Here is a 23,380-nt window from a genome sequence, read left to right on the forward strand (position 1 = left end):
CCAAGGCACAAATCATAATCAAATTGCTCAAAGCCAGCAATAAATAGAAACTCTTAATAGAAGCCAGAGGAAAAAACTATGCATTACATAAAGAGGAACAAAGAGGAACAGTGACAGCGATTTTTTTTTTGTTGGAAACAATGTAAGCCAGAACTCAGTGGAATAACACCTTTAAAGTACTCAACTGGGGAAAGGGGTACCCAACAATTACCAAGCTGGAATTCTATACCCAGATCTTTCAAAAACAAAAGTAAAATAAAGACTATCTCAGACATACAAAAGCAGAAAGAATTAATCACCAGTAGACTTTCACTGGAAGAGATACTAAAGGAAGTATTTGTAAGCAGATGGAAATATGGGTCTACACAAAAGAATAAGAACACCGGAATTGGTAACCACACAGGTACATAAATAATATTTTTCTTATTAAATATCTTTAAAATGTAACTGATCGTTACATGAAAAAAAATATAGTGTGCTGTTTATAACATAAGTAAAAATAAATTATACAAAAACAGTAGCACAAAGGCCAGGAGAGGAAGAATGGAAGTACACTACTGTGAGGTTCCTATATTGTCCATGAAATTGTATAATATCACTTGAAGATAGACTGTGATAAGTTAAATATGTACAACTATAAACTATAAAGCAACCACTAAAGTAACAGAACCTGAACTATAAGTAGTTAGCCAACAAAGGAAATAAAATAATAAAATGTACTCAATCCAAAAAAAGCAGGAAGAAAAAGAGGAAAACAGAAAGAAAGCACAGATGGAACAAATAGCAAGATAGAAGATTTTAAGTGTAATCACATCAATAAACACATTCAATATAAACACTCTAATCATCCTAATTAAAACAGTTGTCACACTAGCCAAAAAAAAGCAAAAGCCAACTACATACTGTCTAGAAGAACTATTTTCAATACAAAAATAACAGGCTTAAAGGATGGAAAAATTTGTTCCAATCTAACACTCATCTAAAAAAAGCTGGAGTGGTTATATTACTTTAAGACAAAGTCAGTGTCAAAACAAAGAGAATTGCTAGGGATAAAGAAGGTTATTTCACTATGAGAGAAGGTCAATCAATGAAGAAGGAAGGCACAACCTAAAAATTTATGCACCTGACTACAGAACTTCAAAATCTATGAAGGAGGAATGACAATGGCAAGGAGGAACAAACAAAACACCTAGCATTATAGTTAGGGATTTCAATATTCCCCTCTCAATAACTGATAGAATAGGAAGGTAGAAAATCAGCAAGGATACAGAAGACGTGAACAGCACTATCAACCTACTTGGCCAAATTGACATTTATAGGACACTCCACCCAAATCGGCGGAATACACGTTTTCCTCCAGGTGGACACGTAACATTTACCGAAACAGACCATATTCTGGTGTATTCCAACAAGTTACTGGCTATAAAACCAGTCTCAATAAATTTAAAATGATTTCAGTCATTCAGTATATGTCTCTGACCACAATGGAATTAAATTAGAAATTAACAAATCTGAAAAATCTCCAAATATTTGGAAATGAAACAACACACTTCGAAGTAACCTTATAGTCAAAGAATAAGTCAAAGGGAAATTAGAAACAATTTTGAACTGACTGAAACTGAAAACGTCAACATGTGGGATATTGCTAACGCCATACTCAGCTTCCTCAGCTTCCACCTTAAACTAGAAAAAGAACAATTTAATCATAGCGTAAGAGAAGGAAGAAAATAATAAAGGTCAAAGTAGAAATGAAATGGAAAACAGAAAAATACTACGAGTATTGAAAGGATAATGAGAATATAATAAAATGCTTTATACCAATAAATTCAAGATGGGATGGATGAATTTCTGGAAAGATGTGCACTACTAAAGTTTACTTGAGAATGAATACATAACTTAAATAGCATTATTAAAGACATTGGATGTGCAATTTAAAATCTTCCCACAAAGAAAGCTTCAAGCCCGCATAGCTTCCCTGGTAAATTCTATCAAACATTTAAGGAACAACTAATACCAATTTTACACAAACTCTATCAGAATGTTGAAGAGGAGGGAATAGTTCTCAAATCATTTATAAGGCCAACTTTCAACATATCAAAACTGGACAGTGACATTACAAGAAAAGAAGACTACGGACCAATATTTCTCATAAACACAGATGAAAAAATTCTTAGCAAAATTTTAGCCTATCAAATCAAGGAATATATAAAAAGATGATACATCATAACCAAGTAGGGTTTTTCTCAGTAATGCAAACTTGGTTTAATATCAGAAAATCAATGTAATTTATTGAAGTTAAAATACGAAAAAAGAAAAACCATATGATCATGTAAATAGACACAGAAAAAATAGGACAAAATCTAACATCCATTCCCGATTAAAGAAAAAACCAGTCCGCAGGAAACTAGGAATGGCAGAAAGCTTCCTCAACTTGATAAATGCCTTCTACAAAAAACCTAACATCATATCTAATGGGGAAAGACAAAGTGCTTCCTCTCCACAATCAGGCAAGGATGTCCACACTCATTATTTCTATTAGATACTGCAGTGAAGGGTCTAGCCAGTGCAACAGGGCAAGAAAAATAAATAACAAACAAACAAACAAACAAATAAAATTCACAATGGAAAGGAGGAAGTAAAACTTTCTTTGCAAATGACATGATTATGTAGAAAACCTGATGGAATCTACAAAAAAAAACTACTGAAACTAATAAATGACTTTACTAAATTTGCAGAGTGCAAGACCAATATACCAAAAACTAATTTCTCTCAACAAATAATGAGAAATTAAAGTTTTAAAACACTACTTAGAGTAGCATTAAAAGTATAAAATACTTAAGAAAAACTCTGACAAAAGATGTAGAACATCTGCACACTGAAAATTATAAAATATTGCTGGGAAAAATTAAGGAAGACCTAAGTAAATGGAGAGATATAACATGTTCATGGATCAGATGATTCAATATTGTTAAGATGTCAATTTTTCCCAAACTGATTTACAGATATAAATCCCAGTAGGCTTTTCTATAGAAAGTGACAAGTTAATTCTAAACTTCACATGGAAACGTGAAGTTCCTAGAATCACTGAAACAACTATGAAAAAGAGCAAAGTTGGAGAACTAACACCACCTGATTTCAAGACTTATGAAGCTACATTTTCAAGATATTCTGATATTAGTGGAATGATAGACAAAAAGATCAAAGGAACAAAACATAAAGTCCAAAACTAGAGTGATATGAACTAATGACTTTTAGCTTCAAAGGCAGTTGAGTAGAGAAGGCATAGTCTTTTGAACAAATTTTGCTGGAACAATTGAATATCCACACACACAAAAAAACCAAACCATATACATAAATGAAGTCAAATTGGTTCAAAGATCTTTACATAAAATCTAAAAGTATAAAACTTCCAGAAGAAAATGGGAAATTTTTTTATGACCTTGACTTAAACAGGATTTCTTAGACACAACACCAAAAGCATTGTCCATTAAAAAAAAAACAGACAAATAAGACACGATCAAATTTAAGAATTTCAGCCCTGTGAAAGACTCTTGAGAGAATGAAGTTAAATCACAGAATACGTAACAAATTACATGTTGAATACAGGATTTGTTTCCAGAATATATAAAGAACACTCAAAACTCAATCAAAAATATAGACAAAAAATTCAAAGATACGTAGATGGAAAAGAAGCATAAGAAAAGATGTTTGACATGATTAATCATTAGGGATGCTGCACTGAGATGCCACTATGTAATTATTAAACTATCTAAAGTTAAAAATAGTGACCATAGCAACTGTTGGCAAAAATGTGAAGAAAATGGAACTCTCATACCCTGCTGGTAGAGATGTAAAATGGCTGGACAATTACGGAAAATGGTCTTTTAATTTAAACATACACCTATGAATGATCCAGCCACCCTACTGGCAGGTATTTACCCAAGACAAATGGAAGTATACACACATACCTAATAGAGAGGTTAAAATTTTTCTTAAAACCTGAAATATAAGGATCAGGTAAAGCTGTGGAGCAACTGCAACTCTCATGCACTGCTGTTGGGAATGCAAAATGGTACAGTCATTGTAGAAAACAGCTTAGCAGTTTCTTAGAAAGTTAAACATGCACTTGGCATAGGATGCAGCAACCCCACCCTTAGGTATTTTGTCCCAAAGAAACGAAAACATATATTCACACAGAATGTATGTTTACACATACATGAGGGGTTTTAGTGGCTTTATTCATAACAGCCAGAAAACCAGAAACAATTCAAATGTTCTTCCCCTGATGAATGCATAAACAACTGTATATCCACACAACTGGACCACTACTCAGCAATAAAGAGAAATGAACTACGGACAGGAATAACAGCACGGATGAATCTCCAGAGACTGGCTAAGTGAAAGAAGCCAAAAACAAAAGGCCGCATACCCTATGACTTAACTTACAAGGCATTCCGGAAAAGGCAAAGTTATAGGGACAACAATCAGACTGCTGGTTGCCAGGGCTGGTGGTGGGAGGAGGGGACTGACCTCAGAGGCACATGAGGTGACTTTTGGGGCTGCAGAAGTTTTCTGTATCTCAGATGTGGCAGTGGCTATATAACTACACATTTGTCAAAACACAGCAAACTCTGTAAAAAGAGTGAATTCTACTATATGAAACTTATGCAACAATAAACCTGACTTAAGAAAATAATAAAACTTATAAAAAACAATGAACTGAAAATAAATGTAATAAAAATTAACTTACAGTTTTTTCAATTCAACGCTTATCATGAGGATTCTTTCAATTGTTGTAAGCGAGACTTCTGTTTTTCCCAGGTCTCTGAAGGAAAAGCCCAAAGAGGCATGATATAAACCCAAAGACATAAATTCTACACTTAAAAAGATAATTAATATGTGATTACTTCAATTCTGGCTTCTTACTTGCCATAGAGAGTAATCCCAGGGAGCTCTTATTGAAGAAATTTAAATTTATTTGCATCATTAAATTACTGACCTCAGTGCTGAACAGGACCATCTTTTCTTCTTCTTCTTTTTTTTTTTTTTTAACCATTATCCTACCTCTTAGTCTCAACTACATCCCCCTCTCAATTAATTTTTTTTTTTTAAATAATGTACACTTTATTCCATTTTGCTTTCTGGGATAAATCTTATTTTTTCATGTTTGATCTTTGTAAGTGATTTTCAACACAATTTTCTTCCACTGCTGGCTGTCTTACCCATGTACATTCTTTCGTACTCCTTTTCTTTACCAACAACTCTTACCTCAATAACCCATTTAAAATTTAAATTATGACTTCTTAGCCAAAATCCTCAATCTCTGATGAAACTAAAAAAGAGCAGAAATCAACTCAAGAGCCATAAGACTGTTGCAATACTTACAAATATCGTAATGCTGGTAATTTTAAAAGATAAGAATCTTCAACTTTTGTCAAAGGATTATGACTGAGATTTCTGAAAAATAGAATGGCAGTAAAATTATCTGCATTTTCAATAATGTTCATGAAAGTTTATATTCATTTTTATGGCATGAAACTTAAAGGTAAAAAAGTCATTTTCTAAATTTACCTACAAATCACCCTTAGAATTTGTAAAGCTCTCTTCATTTGGGAGCTACCCAGGTGTCTAGATGATAAAGTAGAGAATAGAAAGAGAAAAAAATAGAGGGGGAAGTAGATAACAAAGAAAAAAATACTCTAAAGAACTTTTTAGGTCAAAAACCCTAGAAGGGACTATGCTGGTAGGAAGCCCTTCCTCTGTAAGAAATGCTATTTCTAGGGTCCTCCGTAAATCAAGACATTTTTCTTTCATCTCTAGAAATTTTTTAAATTTCATGTTTTAAACTACCCAGTTAAAGACAAAAGTGGGACCAATCCCTTGCTTCTGGAGCTGAAGAGAAAAATACAAGAGGAACTGGGGAGACTCACACTCCCATTGCACACTCCCATGTGTGTTCTTCGGTCACAGCCTTTGCTACCGTGTGTGGGGTCACCTCCTTACTTGTCAGTCTCCTGGATTGTCAGCTCCATGAGAGCAAGGACTATACTTTATTGTCATTGTCATCTCTGTCCCTGACACAGTGCCTAGTATTTATTAGGTACTTAAGAAATGTTTGTTGAATAAATACCATTTTGTTTATATATCAACAAAGGGACAAATTCATTTTCTGAACAAATTTTTATTCCAAAATGCTGGAATAGATTTTCTTCTCAATTCTTTGAAACAAACAAGAAAAAGAAAAAAAAAATTTTTAACTCAAAAGATACAAGAAGAAAGAAAATTTGCCTTTAGGTTAATTAACTCTATTCAAGAATCATTAGTGTACTTTTGCAGAATATTATAAAGATAATCAGAACTAATGCCTTTTGGATTGCCAGGTATCTATGATCAACATTTAATATTTAATCCTCACAGTAACCTTATGCAATAGATAATATTATTATCCCATTTTACAAATGAGGAAACCAAGGCACAGAGAAGTTATATAACTTGTCTTAACACATCAAGCTAGTAAGAAGCAGAGCTGGAATTTGAACTCAGTTCTGACTCCAAAGCCTGTGTTTAACCTGTATTTTAAAAAAGAAGAAAAAAAAAAAAGGAGTGTGTTTAAAATAATTTATTAGTTTAACCTTAATTTTGAGGGCACTAAATATAGAAATACCTTTTCAAATTTCATCTCCCAATCTGGGAGAGCCTCTATGAGAATCACACTTTCTCTTATATTTCTTTTCTTCAATTATCTCCCATGATTAACTACTTCATTAGCCTATGGTCATTGAGGCTTTAGAGATTTTAAACCATGTTGCAGGCTAATCAGTAAAAACGGTGGAGTGAGGACATCTGAAAATTCATCCCTCCATAAAACAACAAAAAAACTCACAAAAATGATCAGAATCAACTTTCTCAGAACTCTGGAAATTTAACCAACGGGCTTGTGGCAATCTGGGCAGCAATTTATTTCAGAAAAACACATTAACTTCTGTCAGGACAGTGAGATCTGTGTTGCTTTAGCTTGTCCTAGACCTTTGCTCTCCATGACAGTGGGAGCCTTCAAACATACCCCATGTCCTAATAACCAAAACGTTCCCCAACTTGGGAAAGGAGACAGTCACCCACGTGAAGGAAGTGCAGAGTTCCACACAGGATCCAATCAAAGAGGAGCACATCAATTCACATAGTAATCAAAGTGACAAAAATCAAGGATAAGGAGAAAATATTAAACTTACAGTACAAGTACCTCCTCGGAGAATAAATAAATAAATAAATAAGAGTTACCTCCCACCACCAAAACAAAACACAAAGGTAAAAACGGTGCTTTATTAATTAATTAGCTCTTGGCTCATCTTTCAGGGCGACTTCACATTCAAAATAGACTCTAGCACACCTCTCCCTTGTTCACCTGGGATTAGTCAATAACATAGAGGTTTCATTCAAGAAACCATCTGAGTTATAATTACCTGAAACCCACCCAGGCTTTGTGGGTCTTGAACCTCACCTACTTTGGAAAAATCCTGTCTAATAAAAACATGCAAAGTTATGAACACAAAAATCGCTAGGACCCATCCCAAGACCTTGGAAGGGACCTAGGCAAGTGGGGAGCCCTGCAGCTTCTGCTTCATTTAATTGATGATAAATCCACCTCAGCTGGGTGGATCTTTTCCAGACTTAATTAATGCAGGGATAAATATTATTTGAACTTATAAACACCTCAGTAATGTAATAGGCAACAAAATGACAACTCAAGGGGTGGCACATTCTAGACTTTCTACATTTGGCACAAAACAAAGGAGGAGCCCAGCCCCCAACACACACTTACTGTATTCTCACAATCTTTTGAAAGTAACTATGAATGAATTTTAGGAAAGCAATATTAATTTATTTCCAACACCAGCTCTGATTCTTTCATTAACTTTTTCTGCCACTTCAGATGAACACAGAAATTCAAGAAGATCAGGCTCGTGCCTCTTGCATGACCATCCTTTCTAACCCACTACTCATTTTCTGCTTCCTTGCTTCCCTACTTGGCTACCCTGCTGCAGAGATGCTAGCATGGCTCTCATAAGTTTTACCATCAATTTTCTTCCAGTATGAAAGTTTCTTGGGGACAAAATCTTTGGCCTATTCTTCTTTGTAACCCCAGCACTTAGTGAAGTGCAGACACACAGTGAACATGGCACTCAGTGAATGTTTTCCAATAAATTCAGTCATTTTTATCAACTGTGATTCCACAATTCTTTTTCCCCTGGCTCGCCTACATAACCATAAGGAAACTTAGATCCTTATAAGAGACTCTTGGTGTTATAAAATGTTTAGGAAAGGTCATGAGTTTAAGACATGGTACTAATGCTACTAAAACCTCTTGGCGGAGGGACTTAACGAGCCCACTCTCCGGTGCACTGGCAAGAGAAAAACTGACCCTCCATTCTCTTTCCACAAGTTAGGCACCAGCAAGCTAATGAAGCGGGGAGGGAGGCTGCCACTGGTGGGCATCTGCAGAACTGTCAGTCCAGCTCCAGACGCACCCTCGACACCTTCATTAACCCAAAGTGAACTTTGTGAAACTGGATTTCTGAACCACAACACAAATAGGAGACTCTTTTCCAAAGCCTGATTTAGAGGAGGCTCTTCACCTTGAGTCTAAAATCCCCTTCAGGCCACTGAACCTACCTGCTGTCATCTGCTTGTGACATGGAGAAATCACAGAATTTTCAAGGTTCTGAAAAACCCACGCTTCTTATTAGAAGTAGTCAGAAAAGAAAGTATAGAGAATTCAGCTATAGCAAGGTATCTTCTTTATATTGTTCACATTACAGCTTAACACAAACATCCATCCCTCAAAGGTTCCTATTGGCCACAGATCATTCACCTCAGTCTAATATAGACTTTTTGAAAAATAATGTTTTGGGTAGTTGGGAAGAGAGGTGGGTGTTCAGGAATTCTTTCCGCTTTACCATTTAAAAGAAGCTGATACTTGAGAAGGCACCCATGCCTGTTGCTCCCTGAAGAATTTTGGGCTAAACTGAGTTCTTTGCAGCTCTGTGCTGCATAAATTTTAAGTAGTTAGGAATTTTGCACATGAGCAGGAATTAAATTCAAAAGTGTAATTTCAAGTACTATTTGCATATTGGAGCAACAACAATGGGATTCCGTGACAATGCTAATTTGAGTGTTTCTGTTGGGTGCCTTTTATTTTATTGCTCGTGCCAAACATCAGTACTAGGGAAAGCAAAGTGTTCCATGTATGAGTTAGACAAGTCTCATGGCCTCTTTGTACCTTAGTTTTCTCATTAAAAAAAAAAGAAAAAAAAAGAATGGATTTCAAGACATATTTTCTGGAATCCACAGTGAGCTTACACCCAGATAACCAATTACCAATAACCAAAACATAGTTTTTTACATGTATTCATCTATTTCACTTACATCATCTGTAAAAACTGCATTCCATGCCAGGCCTGGAACGTTCCAAAGCTCAGATCTACTATTAAATTACAACCAAGATTGCTACAAAAAAGAAAAAAAAAAAAGACACAAGCCAAAGAAGAAGAAAAAAAATTCTATCAGAACTTTATCCCTTGGCAGTAATTCTAATTTATATGCAATGAAACATGATCTCATTATCCTTTCAATACACTAAAGAAATCTCAGTGTGGAAAATAGTTGCTTGTGAGTTATAGTTTCATGATTATATGCATGGTGCATGAGATACAAAATGGTAAATCCTCAATAAATATTTGCGATAAGTGATCCTTTCTTCTCTAGCAAAGGGCAGTACTACTGACATTTTGGGCCGGACAACTCTTTGTTGTGGGGGGCTGTCTAGCACCCTGTAGGGGGTTTAGCAGCATCTCTGGCCTCTGTCCACCAGATGGCAGCAGCATACCTACAGTTCTGATAACCAAAAATGTGTCCAGACATTGCCAAATGTCATCTGAGTCCAAATCTTTGCGAGAGACAAAAAGGATTAGCTACATAATTCTAGTAGATTTCTAAACTAAATTTTTAATGTTTCCAAATCATTAGCAAATTAATTTTTTATAATCATATTTATAATTTTATAAAAGTTCCCAACATAATGAAGTTATAATTGTAACTTACACAAACTCCAGAAAAGGTAGTGATTCAAATGTACCGCGTTCAATAAACTTTATTTTATTGCAAGATAAATCTCTAGGAAAAGGAAAAGGAAAATATTACCTCAATTACCTACTAGATATCTAATTAGTAGGAATAACTACTAGAGGTTAGAAGAAGAATAATGAATAAGCAGCTTCTATATAACATCTAAACCTTATGAATTGTTATTCAAACCTTCCAAAGCCCCAAACCTGCCCTCACCTATCTTAAGAGTCTCACTTTCGTTATGTTCACTAATAAAACACACACCTATATAGATGTTGGTAGATTTTGGAGGTAATGTTTCCTCAGAGCAGAATTGACTAGATAACCATTTGTGGTCTCAACAAATTCTGCATTATAAACTCAAAGTTTCTAACCTCCATATATAATTATAATGTTTAATGTGAAAATGAATACTCTATTTACACACCTCCCATTTTAATTCTGCTTTTCTATGCCAATTCAATACCAGAAGAAATAAAAGATAGCCTTTCACATGACTTGAAAGGAACTGCTCCTCTTATTAATGTCTAATTTGAACTAATTCAGTGTTATATCAAAATATTGACTTTTATTTGAAACACCCACTCTTGACTATAGCTAGCTATCTTATTTCCACTGATTCTTAGTCTTCCCTTTCTCCTGGGGGGGGGGTGGTGGTGGTGCAAGTGTCTTCTGACTGGTGTTTGCACCTCTAGTCTCTTCCTTTCTCAGCCATCCTCTACAGTCACCAGATTAACTCTCCAGATGTGGTTCTCAAATACCAGCATCACTTGTGAACTTACTGAAGAAATGCTCAGCTCTACTCTGGACCAACTGAATCAGCAACTGTGGGGCATAACTTGTGCTTTAACAAGCCCTCCAACTGACTGATTCTGCTGCAGGCTCGAGTCTGTCCGAGAGCACTGCTGTGGGAACGGGGCAGCCTGGCGTGTTACCCTCGGCGTGGCCTTCAAAGCCCTAGATGACCTGGTCCTAATCTCCTACTCTTCCTACTTGTACTCTGCAGGTTCTCAAAGCAGGCTTCCTGTGCTTTGCCTCTCTCCTACCTTCTTTTTGCAAATGTACTCTTCCCAAGATGTCTGTCTGATGACACACAGTGGCCCTTTAAGGTCCTATTCAAACAACGCTGCTGTAACATTTTCCCTGATCCAGTTTGGAGTCTTTCTTCCCTCTTCTGAGCTCCAAAACCAACTTAGAGCTCTCATTGCCCCTCTCCACTTCTTTTTTTCTTATATAGCTGTTTTTGCAGCCCATTTCCTCTGAGTATAAACTCCTTGAATGTATGGACTAGACGGGCTCATGTGCTTGTCTATCATGGTTATAGCCAATGTATGGACACAAAGAAAGTCAGATATTTTTAAAATAAACAATTAGCTGGGGAGTGAACAGGAGGAAGAAAACGACTGTTTTAGAAGAAACACTCCCTTTTCTACACCTCTCCAGCACTCTGTCATCCACTTAGTGTTTCTGTATGACGGTTTGAGCTTATGTTTTTTTTTTCCCCCCTGTAAGATCAGGATTTCCTAGAAGGAACTGTTTTACCTATCTTTGTGTTTACAACACTAGGCACACTGCTCGGCATATTCTTTTTTACTGATTGACATTTTTTTAAATGAGTGAGAATAACTTATGCTAACATGAAATAATCTGCTAAGAGGGTATTTCATAGTAGAAGTAATTAATGGCCCAATCCACTGTGCAGTTATCTCATTTATTTTTCTCCACACTGTGTTTCTAAGGTTTGGAGCCCAGATGACAGAGGGACCCAGGAAGACTAATACAAAAGTGGTTGCCCCTTAAGGCTTGGATGGTTTAATAGTTAAAAGGACTATTTTTAGGGTCATGTGAGGCTCCTTATACCCACTTCCCTTAGCCTTCTATATTTGCAAAAAGAATCTCTTTACTAAAGAGCATCATTAGTTAGCTTAGTAACGATTAATGACATACACAGCTCTGGATGCCATGGACAAAGGATAAAAATTGATCTTTTATAGCAGAGAACACAGTATCTCCTTATCTCTAAATTAACAAAAATACTATGCAAGCATTTCTTTCCTTGTACAACGAAAATGCAGAGTTTTTCATTTTGTAGCTAGTGAAGTTAGGGACATTTCTAATATGCTTATTTGGTGTAAACAGTTGTAACTATACCACTTTAACCATCATCTTAAACATTTTTAATATTGGTGTAACAATTCCTGCATTGAATCCTTAACAACAGTCTGTTCTCTTGGTAACTTGAAATGTTCTGGACAATACTGTTTACATAAATCATCTACTTTAATATTTAATATTTAAATGTGAATTTAATTTAGATGAAAATTATGAGTTAATGGCATTCATATTAATGTAAGTGTTCTATATTTTCTGGTCCTGTAGGTGACAATATGAGCTTTACTTTAATTCCTCTCATTCTACTAAAGCACCTTTTTCACACCTTTTCTGTGAAGGCCACACAGTGAGTACGTGAGGCTGTGCAGGCCACACACAGTCTCTGCCGTGTGTTTTCCTTTGTTTTTTTCCTCTGTTTCCCCACTTACAGCCCTTTAAACATCGTCCTTAACTTGGGTGCTGTGCAAATACAGATCATGGGATGGATCTGATCCGTGGGCCATAAACTAAATGTAAGTGGATGGTATGTGAACACTTACATAATAAGGTTCATATGGGTGTCTATAGTTGCTCAGATCACATTACCACTTTTCCTCTACAACTAAAAGGTATTTTTTTTATCTATATCTTGTCTATATAAATTTAAAAATTAAAAATGAATAAGAGGTATTTGATGCTAGAGATGGGCTGGGACCCTACAGACTTAGAGAATTATAGAATTTTATTGCTAAAAAAAAACTGTAGAGGTTATTTAATTTAAACCCCTTAATTACTTTATCGATAATATAACTAAGAACTCATAAATAAATGATTAACTAATTAACTTACAAATACCGGAGGACTAGCAAGCCTTTAAATGAATCCTTACGTAACTCAGTCAAAGAATTATCTCTGAGAATTCTGAAAAACGAAAAGGTTATTTTTGGATCAAAATGCAAAACAATTACAATTATTTACTACATAGGACTAACTCATATATGTAGGGGAAACCTGGGTAACGGTGCCACCTAAATACCCTAACTGTTATTTCAGACATGGTGTTCTCCACTCCGGATTCATTTAATCATTTCTTCTCACATCTACCTTCGTGTCCATCTCTTTCCATCTCACACACACACACACAAGCACGCACGCACGCACACGCACACCCCTATCCACTCTTCCTCACCAAATCATGTATTTAATGCCTACTCTTCAGATCACAAGTCCTTGGTTAGAACCGAACTCTGGGCAGCACTGATGCTGCAGAGCTGCCATGCCTTTCTCGCTTTTCCCAAACTGTATCAGGAAGTCCCAGACAGAGTATATTAGGGCTGGAAATGAAGACATTTGATTTTTTTCCCCACTGAAATTTTTTTTCAAAATTAAAATATACGTAAAATATACATACCTGTTCACTTTAATAATTAGAAATCCCCATGTAACACCATTCACGTCAAGAAAGAACACAGCCAGCGCCCCCGGAGCCCCCGCTGTGCTCCTTTCCAACTGCAGCCCTCTCCCTAGAGGGAACCACTACCCTGACTTTAATACTACTTCCCTTCCTTTTCAAATGTAGTTCTGCCTTTTATACATCAGCCACAAAGAATATAATTTATTCTTGCTTCTTGAACTTTATGTGAGTGGAATGATTTATGTATTATTCTCTATGTTCTTTCATTCAACAATATTTTGTAAATTTATTTTATTCTTGCTTGTAGCATGTAGTGCTGCATGTCTAGCAACATGTGGCTACTGAGTACTTGAGTGGCTAATGTGCCTAAGGAGTTGAATTCTAATTTAATTTACTTATTTTTAAAATTAAAATGTAAAAACTGATACTCAATGTAATTATCGGAAAACTTTAAGTGTGTTTGCAACAATTTGGGTATGTGATACAACTTTTCAACTGCAAATTTTAACAAATCTAAATACAAATAAAATTTAGCAACAAAATTGAGATTTCAAAGAGTTAGTACGGACAAAAACTATGGAGACTCTCATTAATTTTTATACAGATTACAGGTAGATATGACAGTACTTTGGATATTTTTGAAGACTTAATACAAAAAGATGTAGAATATCTTCTCAACAATGCAATTTGGAAGTTATATTTATGATTTGTCTATTCAAGCTGAATAATACAAACTGCCATGAAAAATGCCAGTTAACTGCTTTGAATATAGCCTTCCCCCTAAAATCATTATCTTATTTAACCTGACTTATCTACAAATCAATTTAAAAAAATAGAAAAATGAGTAAAGGACAGACAATTCGGAGATGAAATACAAATGCTCAGCACACATATAAAGATATTTAAATTCACAGGTACTCAGGAAAATTCAAATTCAGATGGAAGCCCTTTTATTCACCCTTCAGGTCAGCCCAAAAGATGGAGACTATCCAGCAGTGGAAGGGTGTGGGGAAACAAAGGCCGTCAGGGAGTGCTGACTGGAGTGTAAACTGGCACAACTTGCTTGAGGGCAATTAGAAGTTTGTCTCTACATAGTCTTCACCCCAACAATCCCATTTCTACATATCTATTCTACAGAAATACCTGACAGGTTCACAAAGATGCGTGCACAAGGATGTTCATTGCAGCAGTGTTTGTAACAAGAAAACTGGAAATAATCTAAACACCTTTCAATACAGGCATTATTAAACTGATGCATCCATACTATGGAATATTATGCAGGAGTTTAAATAAATGGGGCAACCCTCTATGTACTGGGAGGGAAAGAAATCTCAGATGTATCATGACATTAAAGAATCATGTTGCAAGATTTTATCACTTAAGGAAAAAGATATAATAAAGTCACACAACTAACTTATTCTGTTATCTGTAAGTATGTATGTAGTCAAATACATGGAAAAGAGTCTGGAAGGACTGTTTTACTAAACTCCAAATTGTGTGGGTGGGGGATTAAGGCACAAGAAGGGTTTTCACTACACATGTTATTTCATTCTTCTATATGGAGAATATAATCATGTATTATTGGTATAATGGAAAATAAGTTTAAGTTGGTTCTTGCTTATTTGAATGAGGGCCTGCCAAGTTTAATTTTTTAAATAAAAACAGAATTTCAATCAATAGTTTGGTTTGGAATGTGAAGGGGGAAATACCTTTTAACACAGCTGTTGACCTCGGAATTCTGGACCAAGAAGAATCTGACAAGGCAGTCAGTGTTTTGTATGCATATTTGGAGAGAATATACTCACAGTTTCTCCGTCCAGCGGTAAGGCTTCCAGGTATTCTCATCGACGTAAGAAATTGAGTTTCCTCGGAAATCTCTGTGAAGAAACACAGTTCATATCCTTAAATAGGTAGGGAGAGAATGAGCAGAATAAGTGAGAGAATCATGGCAACATTGTGGGGAATACTCAATGCAGAAAAGACCAGCTTTCTAACTCCCACAGCTTCTCAGCTTCCTAGTGGGCACAATTCCTAAAGATACAATAAAGATATAATGTGACACCACTGGCACAAGCAATGAGGCATCTCCTCAGAACCTGAACTTCCTATCCGTCCAATTTCTTGGATATATATTGCCAAATGTTTTGAATGTAAGTCTTTTTTCTCCCAAAGTCACTTATGTGTCTAAAATGACTCCTACAAATCAATGATAAAAATGGCAGAAATGTATCATGAGCAGCGAGTAAAGAAATCTTATGCCAGGTAACACCAAAGCTTTGGCTCAGTGCTCTCTAAATCTCTCCAGGTATTGGAAGGGCAAGGGCAGTTAGAAATTAGAGACTAAGATGGAAATATCTCTCAGACATATTGCATAAAGAAAAGCACAGGTCACTGAGCAAGGAGTAAAGTTATTACCTCCTTAGGGGAAAAAATGCAAAGGAAAGAGACTGGAAGGAAGGACACACATCCAAATAGTAACATAGTTATCTTATGGGTGGGAGGGAGGGTGGGGAGAGAATGTCACATTTTAGCCTGTATACTTCTATGACATTTTCTTTTCAACAGTGAGAATGCATCCATGACTTACACATTTAAAAGAAGCTGTTAAGTGCTTGAGGTTCAGTTTCAACCACTAACTGTGGATGGCTTTGAATCTTTACCTTTAGCTTTGTCCTCTTCCCTCAGCCACAATGATTTAGTTTATATGCACAATTTTCAGGGGGATCAGAAATAAGTCAAAACAGATACCTGTCTGCCCACCTGCCTACGGGACATTTCCACTCAAACATAAGCCTTCTGGTTGCTTTATGTTCATCAATAAAACTGAATCCATTTCCCTCAAACTGGCTCTCCTTCCCAACTGTATTTCCACCTGTTGTACCACCATCATTCTCCTCATCAACATATTTTTCTCTCCTGTACCCCTCATCCCCTGACTCTAGGCAGTTACTGAACCTTGTCAGTTTTCCCTTTGTCGTGCTCTCAGGATTTCCTTCTCCTCCCATCACAACCATGCTAATTCAGCCTGCTCTCACTCTCCTCCTAGGTTTTGCTACAGCATTCTGTTTGGTCTCCCTGAATCCAACCTTCCTCTCTAGATCACACTACAGATGGAATCTAAAATAAGCTTCATGTTTTCATCATTTCTCTCTTTACCTTGAAAACTTTCAATGGCTGCCCACATCTTATACCATATTTTTCAAATCCCTATTTGTAACAGTCAAGGTTTTTCATAGGATATCTTTCATTGGTGCTTAACCCAGTACTCCACAGCTAGACTGATCTCTTAAATCCTGGTGATTCCTGCAGCCACGCCTTTCCCTAGACTATACTCTCTATTTTTAATCTAACAAATCATAGCCAGTCTTTAAGTTCCAGCGACAGTTTTAGCTTATCCATGCAGTTTCCCCTGACCTCCACACCCCAGTGATTCCAGGTTCTGGTTAATTTCAGCACCTCTCTGTATCTGTTAATACTCAATTACACATCACCTCCCTTTTAAGGCGTGTTCTCATTCCTCCCACCTATCACTGGGATGTTCTGGAGACAATGCCATACTTCTGTGGCTCCCACAGTACTTAGCCCTGGGTTGGGCATAAAATGGGTGCTATACATAGAAATACTGAGGGCAAAGATGAGTAATCAATATAACTGAGGGACTGAATAAAAATAATGGCTAACACTCAGATATATGCTAGGCACTGATATAAGAGCTTTACATGTATTAACTCATCTAAATCTCACAATAATCCTACAAGATGGTGACTATGATAATCCCCACTATCCAGATGAGGAAACTGAGTCACAAAGCTAATAAACGGCAGACCTGGATTCACACCCAGGTAGTCTGACTCCAGAATCTCTACTCTTAACCACTTTGTTGTATTAACACCAATGAGATGGGGAGAGGGACATGTTGCTGTAACGAGGATGGAGCAAAAATGGGACAAGACAAGATGTTAAGAAATTAAACAATGGAGTAAAAAATGGAGAAGGAAAAAGAGTGGGGGCAGTTATAAGTAAAAGACTGGAGAAGAAGAAGCAATAGTAGGAAATTGCTTTTAAGAGAAACAAAAGGTAAAAACAGCAGCCAGTGTGAGCTAGGGAGATGAGGAAGGCCCAGGAAGACCTCAAAGAAAGGCTGCCAGGTCAGGCAGGAGGCAGAGAACAAACGAGGAAAAGCAGTTCTTACAGGATGGTGAAGGTGCCGTTGTAGTTGCTGGGCTGCGGCACGGGCACGGTCTGGAGCCTCTCCTCTGGGCTGAGACCAGTGCAGGACAAGCTCTCATTACTGCAGATGCAGAGCTCACAGATGTTCACACTTGTGGGAGCGCTCTGTTTCAGTTGCTCCTTTTCTGAGGTGTATGGTACAGAATGCACCACCGAAGGCTCAGCTGAAGCAGGTGTCTTCAGTGACCCTGGGTGCCGAGTTATGGTATCTCCCTGACCTACAGGTGGAACTGTGACTCGAGTCAGGTCTGGGTGTGCAAGTGCCACCTCAGGAGGAGGAGCTGTAGTCTTCCGGAGGACTGTAGCATGTTGAGCCTCCACAGCAGGTTCTGAAGTCATGGTTAGCTCCAGGTCTACGTGATGAGGTGTGACGCTGGACGGTGTTGTGTGCTGACCTTGACCCTTACTTGAAGTTGGAATGGTCACCTCCTGATGGGGTGGATATTCAATAACAACCTCCTTTGGTGGCTCTGGAGGCTGAGTTGGGGTCTCCTGCTTGGTTGGAGAAGGTTCAACATCCACACTGGATGCTCCAGTTACAGTAACTTCCAGGTCCACAGTGTGAACTGTGACTGGAGTGATGCTTAAAGGGGTGAGTGTCACCTCAGGGCGTTCTGGAGGGGGCGATGTGGAATGTTCAGCTTCCGTAGTAGGTTCTGAAGTCGCGGTAAGCTCCAGATCCAAAGGTTTATCTATGACACTAGATAACATTAGATGCTCAGGGTGATCCTGGTCTGGTGTGGGAACTGTCACCTCCTGATACAATGAAGGCTGATGGGGCTCTGGAGGCCAAGTTGGGGTCCCTTGCATGGTTGGAGAAGGTTGAGCCTCTGTATCAGGTTCTGGACTTAGTGAAAGTTCCAGATCCAGAGGTTGAACTGTGAACTCAGTCACGGCTGGATGCTGAGCGAGCACCTGCTCTGCCTGTGGAGGTGTCACCTCAATGTATGTTGGATGAGATGTCATCTGCTGCAGGGCTGCAGAGTGTCCAGCCTCTGTAAGAGGCCCTGGAGTCATGGTAAGCCCCAGGTCCAAAGGTTTATCAGTGACACTGGGCGAGCTGGAATGCTGAGCTTGATTCTGTCCTGGTGTTCCAACTGTCATCTCAACCTCCTTAGGTGGCTCTGGAGGTTGAGCCGGGGCTTCCTCCTGGACCGAAGAAAGCCCCACCCCCTCAGGGGGACCTGTAGTGTGAGCTGTGGCCTCTTGTTGTCCTGGGAAAGATTCAACCTTCCCAGGGTGCTCCGGAGATGGAGAAAGAGGCTTAGACTGGATTTGAGAAAATTCAGCCTGCTCGGGGGAAACAGGAAAATGAGCAGAGCCCTCCTGCTGCTCTGGAGAACTTTCAGCCTCCTTAGCAGGCTCTGGAGTGACCGTAAGTTCCAAGTCCACAGGTTTAAGTGTAACACTTGACAGGTTGGAGTGAGCTGGATACTTACTTCCAGGTCGAGCTGCTGCCTCATCACTCGCTGGAAACTGAGGTGCATTCTCACCAGGGAACCCCAGAACTTGCGCTGGGGCCTCTTGCTGGAGTGGGGCAGAGTCATACTCAGGGCGCTCTGCAGGCTGAGCCTGGGCCTCCTGAGGGAATGGAGGAGGTTCCGCCTCCTCAGGATGCTCTGCAGGCTGAGCCTGGGCCTCCTGCTCAAGTGAAGGTTGCACCTCCTCGGGGCTCTCTGGAGGCTGAGACGCAGCTTCCTCTTGGACAGGAGAAGGTTCCACCTCCTCAGGGCTCTCTGGAGGCTGAGGCAGGGCCTCCTGCTGGGCTGTGGTAAAGTCGCCTTCCTTAGCAGGCTCTGGAGTGACCGTAAGTTCCAAATCCACCGGTTTAAGTGTAACACTGGATGGGTTGAAGTCAGCTGGATACTTACTTCCAGGTCGAGCTGCTGCCTCCTCACTCGCTGGAAACTGAGGTACAATCTCACCAGGGAACCCTGAAACTTGCGCTGGGGCCTCTTGCTGGAGTGGGGCAGAGTCATACTCAGGGTGCTCTGCAGGCTGAGCCTGGGCCTCCTGAGGGAATGGAGGAGGTTCCGACTCCTCAGGATGCTCTGCAGGCTGAGAGGGGGCCTCCTGCGGAACTGGAGAAGTTTCAACCACATTAGTGACCTCTGGAGTTATAGTAAGTGCTAGATCCACAGGGTTAACAGTGACACTGTGCAGGTCTGACTGCTGAGCTTCATTCTCATTGGGACCATTTACCTCATGAGGCCTTAATTGTTCAGCTAAAACCTCCTGAAGCCCTCCCTCCCCCAGAGGGACGGCAGCGCCTACTTCCTCAGGGCCCTCTGAAGGCTGAGACAGAGCCCCCTGCTGAAGTGGAGGTGGTTCTGTCTCTCCAGTGGCCTCTGGACGCTGAGCCTGGGCCTCTACCTGGGGCAGAAAAGAGTCAACCGTCTCAGGGGTCTGTGGATTTTGAGCAGGACCCTCTTGCTGGGGTGGAGACTCAACCTCCTGAGTGGGCTCTGGACGCTGAGCCTGGGCCTCCTGCAGGGATGAGGACATTTCAGCCTCCTCAGGGGGCTCTGGAGGCTGATCTGGGCTTCCCAGAAGATCCAAAGGTAGATCTATATCTACAGCTTTGATCTTATTACCTTCAGGTCGAGACAGAGCTGGGGCCTGATTCTGATCCCAGCCTAGCACTGGAACCTCCTCTGGGAGCTTTTGATGCTGGGTTAGCTTGTCATTCTCACCTTGACGTGGAACAGCAATATCCTGATATGGCCCTGCAGGCAGGTCTCCATTTGACTCCACGTCCGGGTACAGAAGCGAAGTCTCAGACTCCTGTGTGAAAGAATTAAAGTCCCCTGATTGTGAGTTGGGGGTCTGCTGGACAGAGCCCAGGGACCACCTCAGGGGCCATACCTGGACCAGAAGCCAGAGTGGCTGCCAAGCAAAGAGCTGCAGCAACCAAAAATACTGGGGAAACATAACACAAAGACGATTCGGGCACAGTGACACAGGCTAGTAGGAAACGGGCCAGGCACACTGAACAGACACCGAAGTGAAATGCCAGCTTGGCTACACGTGCGCCCCTCTCCTGCCTCATGCCCCACCCTGTAGTGACACCTCTTTTATTAGGTCAGAGTGGACATGCAACCACAGTCAGGCTTTTTCCCAGGGTCCAAGCCATCCTGCCCCCAGCAAAGGTGACTCTTACCTCCTGCCAGGCCCTCTCCAACCTCAGCCTGGCCTCCCGCACAACGAGGCAGGATTTGGGCTGCAGACCAGAGTGGCCCCAGACTCCAGCAGTGCAGGGGTGGGGGTGAGGTGGTGCAGAGCTTCCCAAGGAAGTCACAGGGCCCGGCCTTCTGGGAGACTCAGAACTGCTAGCCCAGTTCTGGGCATCTGAACTCCTCCTCCTCAAAGCTGACATCTGAGAGACATTCTTCCTCCCCTTGGCCACACTGCTTCCAAGAAAAGTAGCTGACCTGCAAAACGAGCACCAGTTAGGGCGGCGGGAGGGGAATACACCTTACAGTTAGATAGTCTAAAATGTTGCCATGTCCTCTGAACTCTCAGCATCCATGTCTGATTATAAAATTCACCACTCTATTATTAGGGGTTACCACTGAATCAGTGATGACTCCAAAGTTTCTGCAGGAAGGGTTTTGGAGTAGGTGAGCAATTCACTCTGAGAAAGAGTGTTGGAAACCAACCGAACAGCCCTTTACATTAGCATGGGAAAATTTCCCCATCTCACCTTGTCTCAGCACAGCCATTAGTCTAGAAACAATTACAATGCCCCTTTCCAGAGGTCTACCCTGTGTGCACACACGGAGAAGACACCTAGAATGTTAAAGTCAGCATGATGGGGGGAAGTATAGCTCTGCAGTTAGTGTGTACCTAGCACGCACAAGGTCCTGGATTCAATCCCAGCACCTCCATTAAAAATAGTGGGGAAAGGGGTGGGAAGGGATAAACTGGGCATTGGAGACTTGCAGATACTAACTACTATAAATAAAATAGATGAACAAGTTTATACTGTATAGCACAGGGAACGATATTCAGTATCTTCTAGTAACTTATGGTTAAAGAATAAGAAAACAAATCTATGTATGTCCCTATATGACTGTGTATTGTGCTGTACACCAGAAATTGACACAACATTGTAAACTGACTATACTTCAATAAAAATAATTTTTAAGAAATAGAATATATGTAAATAAATAAATAAAAACTTGATTACCTCCTCCCTCTCAAAAAATAAAGTCAGCATGTTAAATAATTTTCTTGAAATACTGCAAATAGCACCCACTTTACTTCCTTCACAGCCCTTATAATCATCTCTCTAATTTAGTCCTTTTTAATTGTCTGGCACACCCTCTGGCCACTAAACTCCATGGAGAAGGCGCTTCAGATTTCTCCCAGCGTTAAGAACATGATGATTTTTAAATGGAATTGATCCCAAGGTTGGCCAATGAGGAATGGGTCTGTTGTTATAATCGGCTTTCTTAAAATTTTAGCATCGATACTGAATCCCTTCCTCTCACATTTCACAAGAAGCTAGACTTCTTAAAGCACAAACATGAATATGTTTCAAGTGTCCCTGATTTAAACTGAATTTAAAATAATTTGGTATAAATTGAATTAAAATAATTATCTTGTGCAGAAGAAACTTCAAATACTTTTCCAGAACGTAACCATCTTCTCTTTCTCTACTTTGTTCCCTTCGTAACAAACTTGGCAATGCTGGGTGAGTTACATAATTAGAAATCTAGCTGCACAGGAAGTTCTCAATGACATGAAACACATTTTTACTCCTTAAAAAAATCTTACATGCAGTACATTAATATTTTCTTTTAGAAATTACTTTGACAACTTAATCCCTAATTCAGGACATCCATATAATTAATTTATACAAAGGTTTTTGAGTAAAATACTTCACATAAAATATATATGAGATGCTGAGATTTGGTAACAACACACCTTATTTGAAAGGCATTCATAGTTTCAAATGCTGCAGCATAAACCCACTTTAGGCCATAGTTACTTGGTTCCTAAATGCTTGGGATTCTGCTTGAGGGGAGTTTTAAAAGACCTGTGTCTTCTCCTGTGTCCACAACTGTAGAATCACACTGATGGCCCTCAGTTCTGCTCCCCAAATTTCAAACAAGGGGTTAGAGCCAAGGGTAAGGACAACCAAGAAAGTCTTAGAGTGGGGAGGATATAGTTCAAGTGGCAGAGAACATGCTTACCAAGCACGAGGTCCTGGGTTCTACCCCCAGCACCTCCTCTAAAAACAAGTAAATAAATGAGTAAACCTAATTACTGCCCTCGTCAAAAAAAAAAAAAAAAAAGTCTTACCTAAAACCACAACCAGCAGTTTCTGGAATGCATCTGTCATAGTCTTTCGAATAGCAAGCTTCCGGGTTATCTTCCTTTTCATAAGGGATGATAATGTAATGGCCCTAAATCCAAGAAAAACAAAGACTTAAAATGTCTATCTGAATAACTGATTTTTGTCATACTTTTAAAAAGAAAAGTGCATCTATGATTCTTAGATCACTATCGCAGCAACTA

General features: G+C 39.2%; 1 protein-coding gene across 10 annotated transcripts in view; it reads right to left on the reverse strand.

The window, feature by feature from the left end:
- Positions 1 to 23,380, reverse strand: part of LOC140685416 (leucine-rich repeat-containing protein 37A-like) — a 42,732-nt gene that overhangs the window by 15,931 nt on the left and 3,421 nt on the right. For 3 of the 10 annotated variants that reach the window (XM_072940677.1, XM_072940683.1, XM_072940680.1), the window contains exons 3-13: positions 23,165 to 23,268; positions 21,018 to 21,288; positions 20,551 to 20,641; positions 19,729 to 19,938; positions 17,820 to 19,623; positions 15,433 to 15,504; positions 13,063 to 13,134; positions 10,099 to 10,170; positions 9,424 to 9,504; positions 5,386 to 5,457; positions 4,751 to 4,825 (exon numbers count right to left, since the gene is read on the reverse strand). In XM_072940677.1, coding sequence (XP_072796778.1) covers positions 4,751 to 4,825; positions 5,386 to 5,457; positions 9,424 to 9,504; positions 10,099 to 10,170; positions 13,063 to 13,134; positions 15,433 to 15,504; positions 17,820 to 19,623; positions 19,729 to 19,938; positions 20,551 to 20,641; positions 21,018 to 21,288; positions 23,165 to 23,268 — 2,924 coding nt within the window. Of the gene's footprint in view, positions 1 to 4,750; positions 4,826 to 5,385; positions 5,458 to 9,423; positions 9,505 to 10,098; positions 10,171 to 13,062; positions 13,135 to 15,432; positions 15,505 to 17,819; positions 19,624 to 19,728; positions 19,939 to 20,550; positions 20,642 to 20,722; positions 20,856 to 21,017; positions 21,289 to 23,164; positions 23,269 to 23,380 lie in introns of those variants that run through there. The other 7 variants (XM_072940685.1, XM_072940686.1, XM_072940678.1 and 4 more) reach the window with 7 other exon arrangements.

Source organism: Vicugna pacos, chromosome 16 (assembly GCF_048564905.1).
Source record: "Vicugna pacos chromosome 16, VicPac4, whole genome shotgun sequence".
NCBI lineage: Eukaryota > Metazoa > Chordata > Mammalia > Artiodactyla > Camelidae > Vicugna > Vicugna pacos.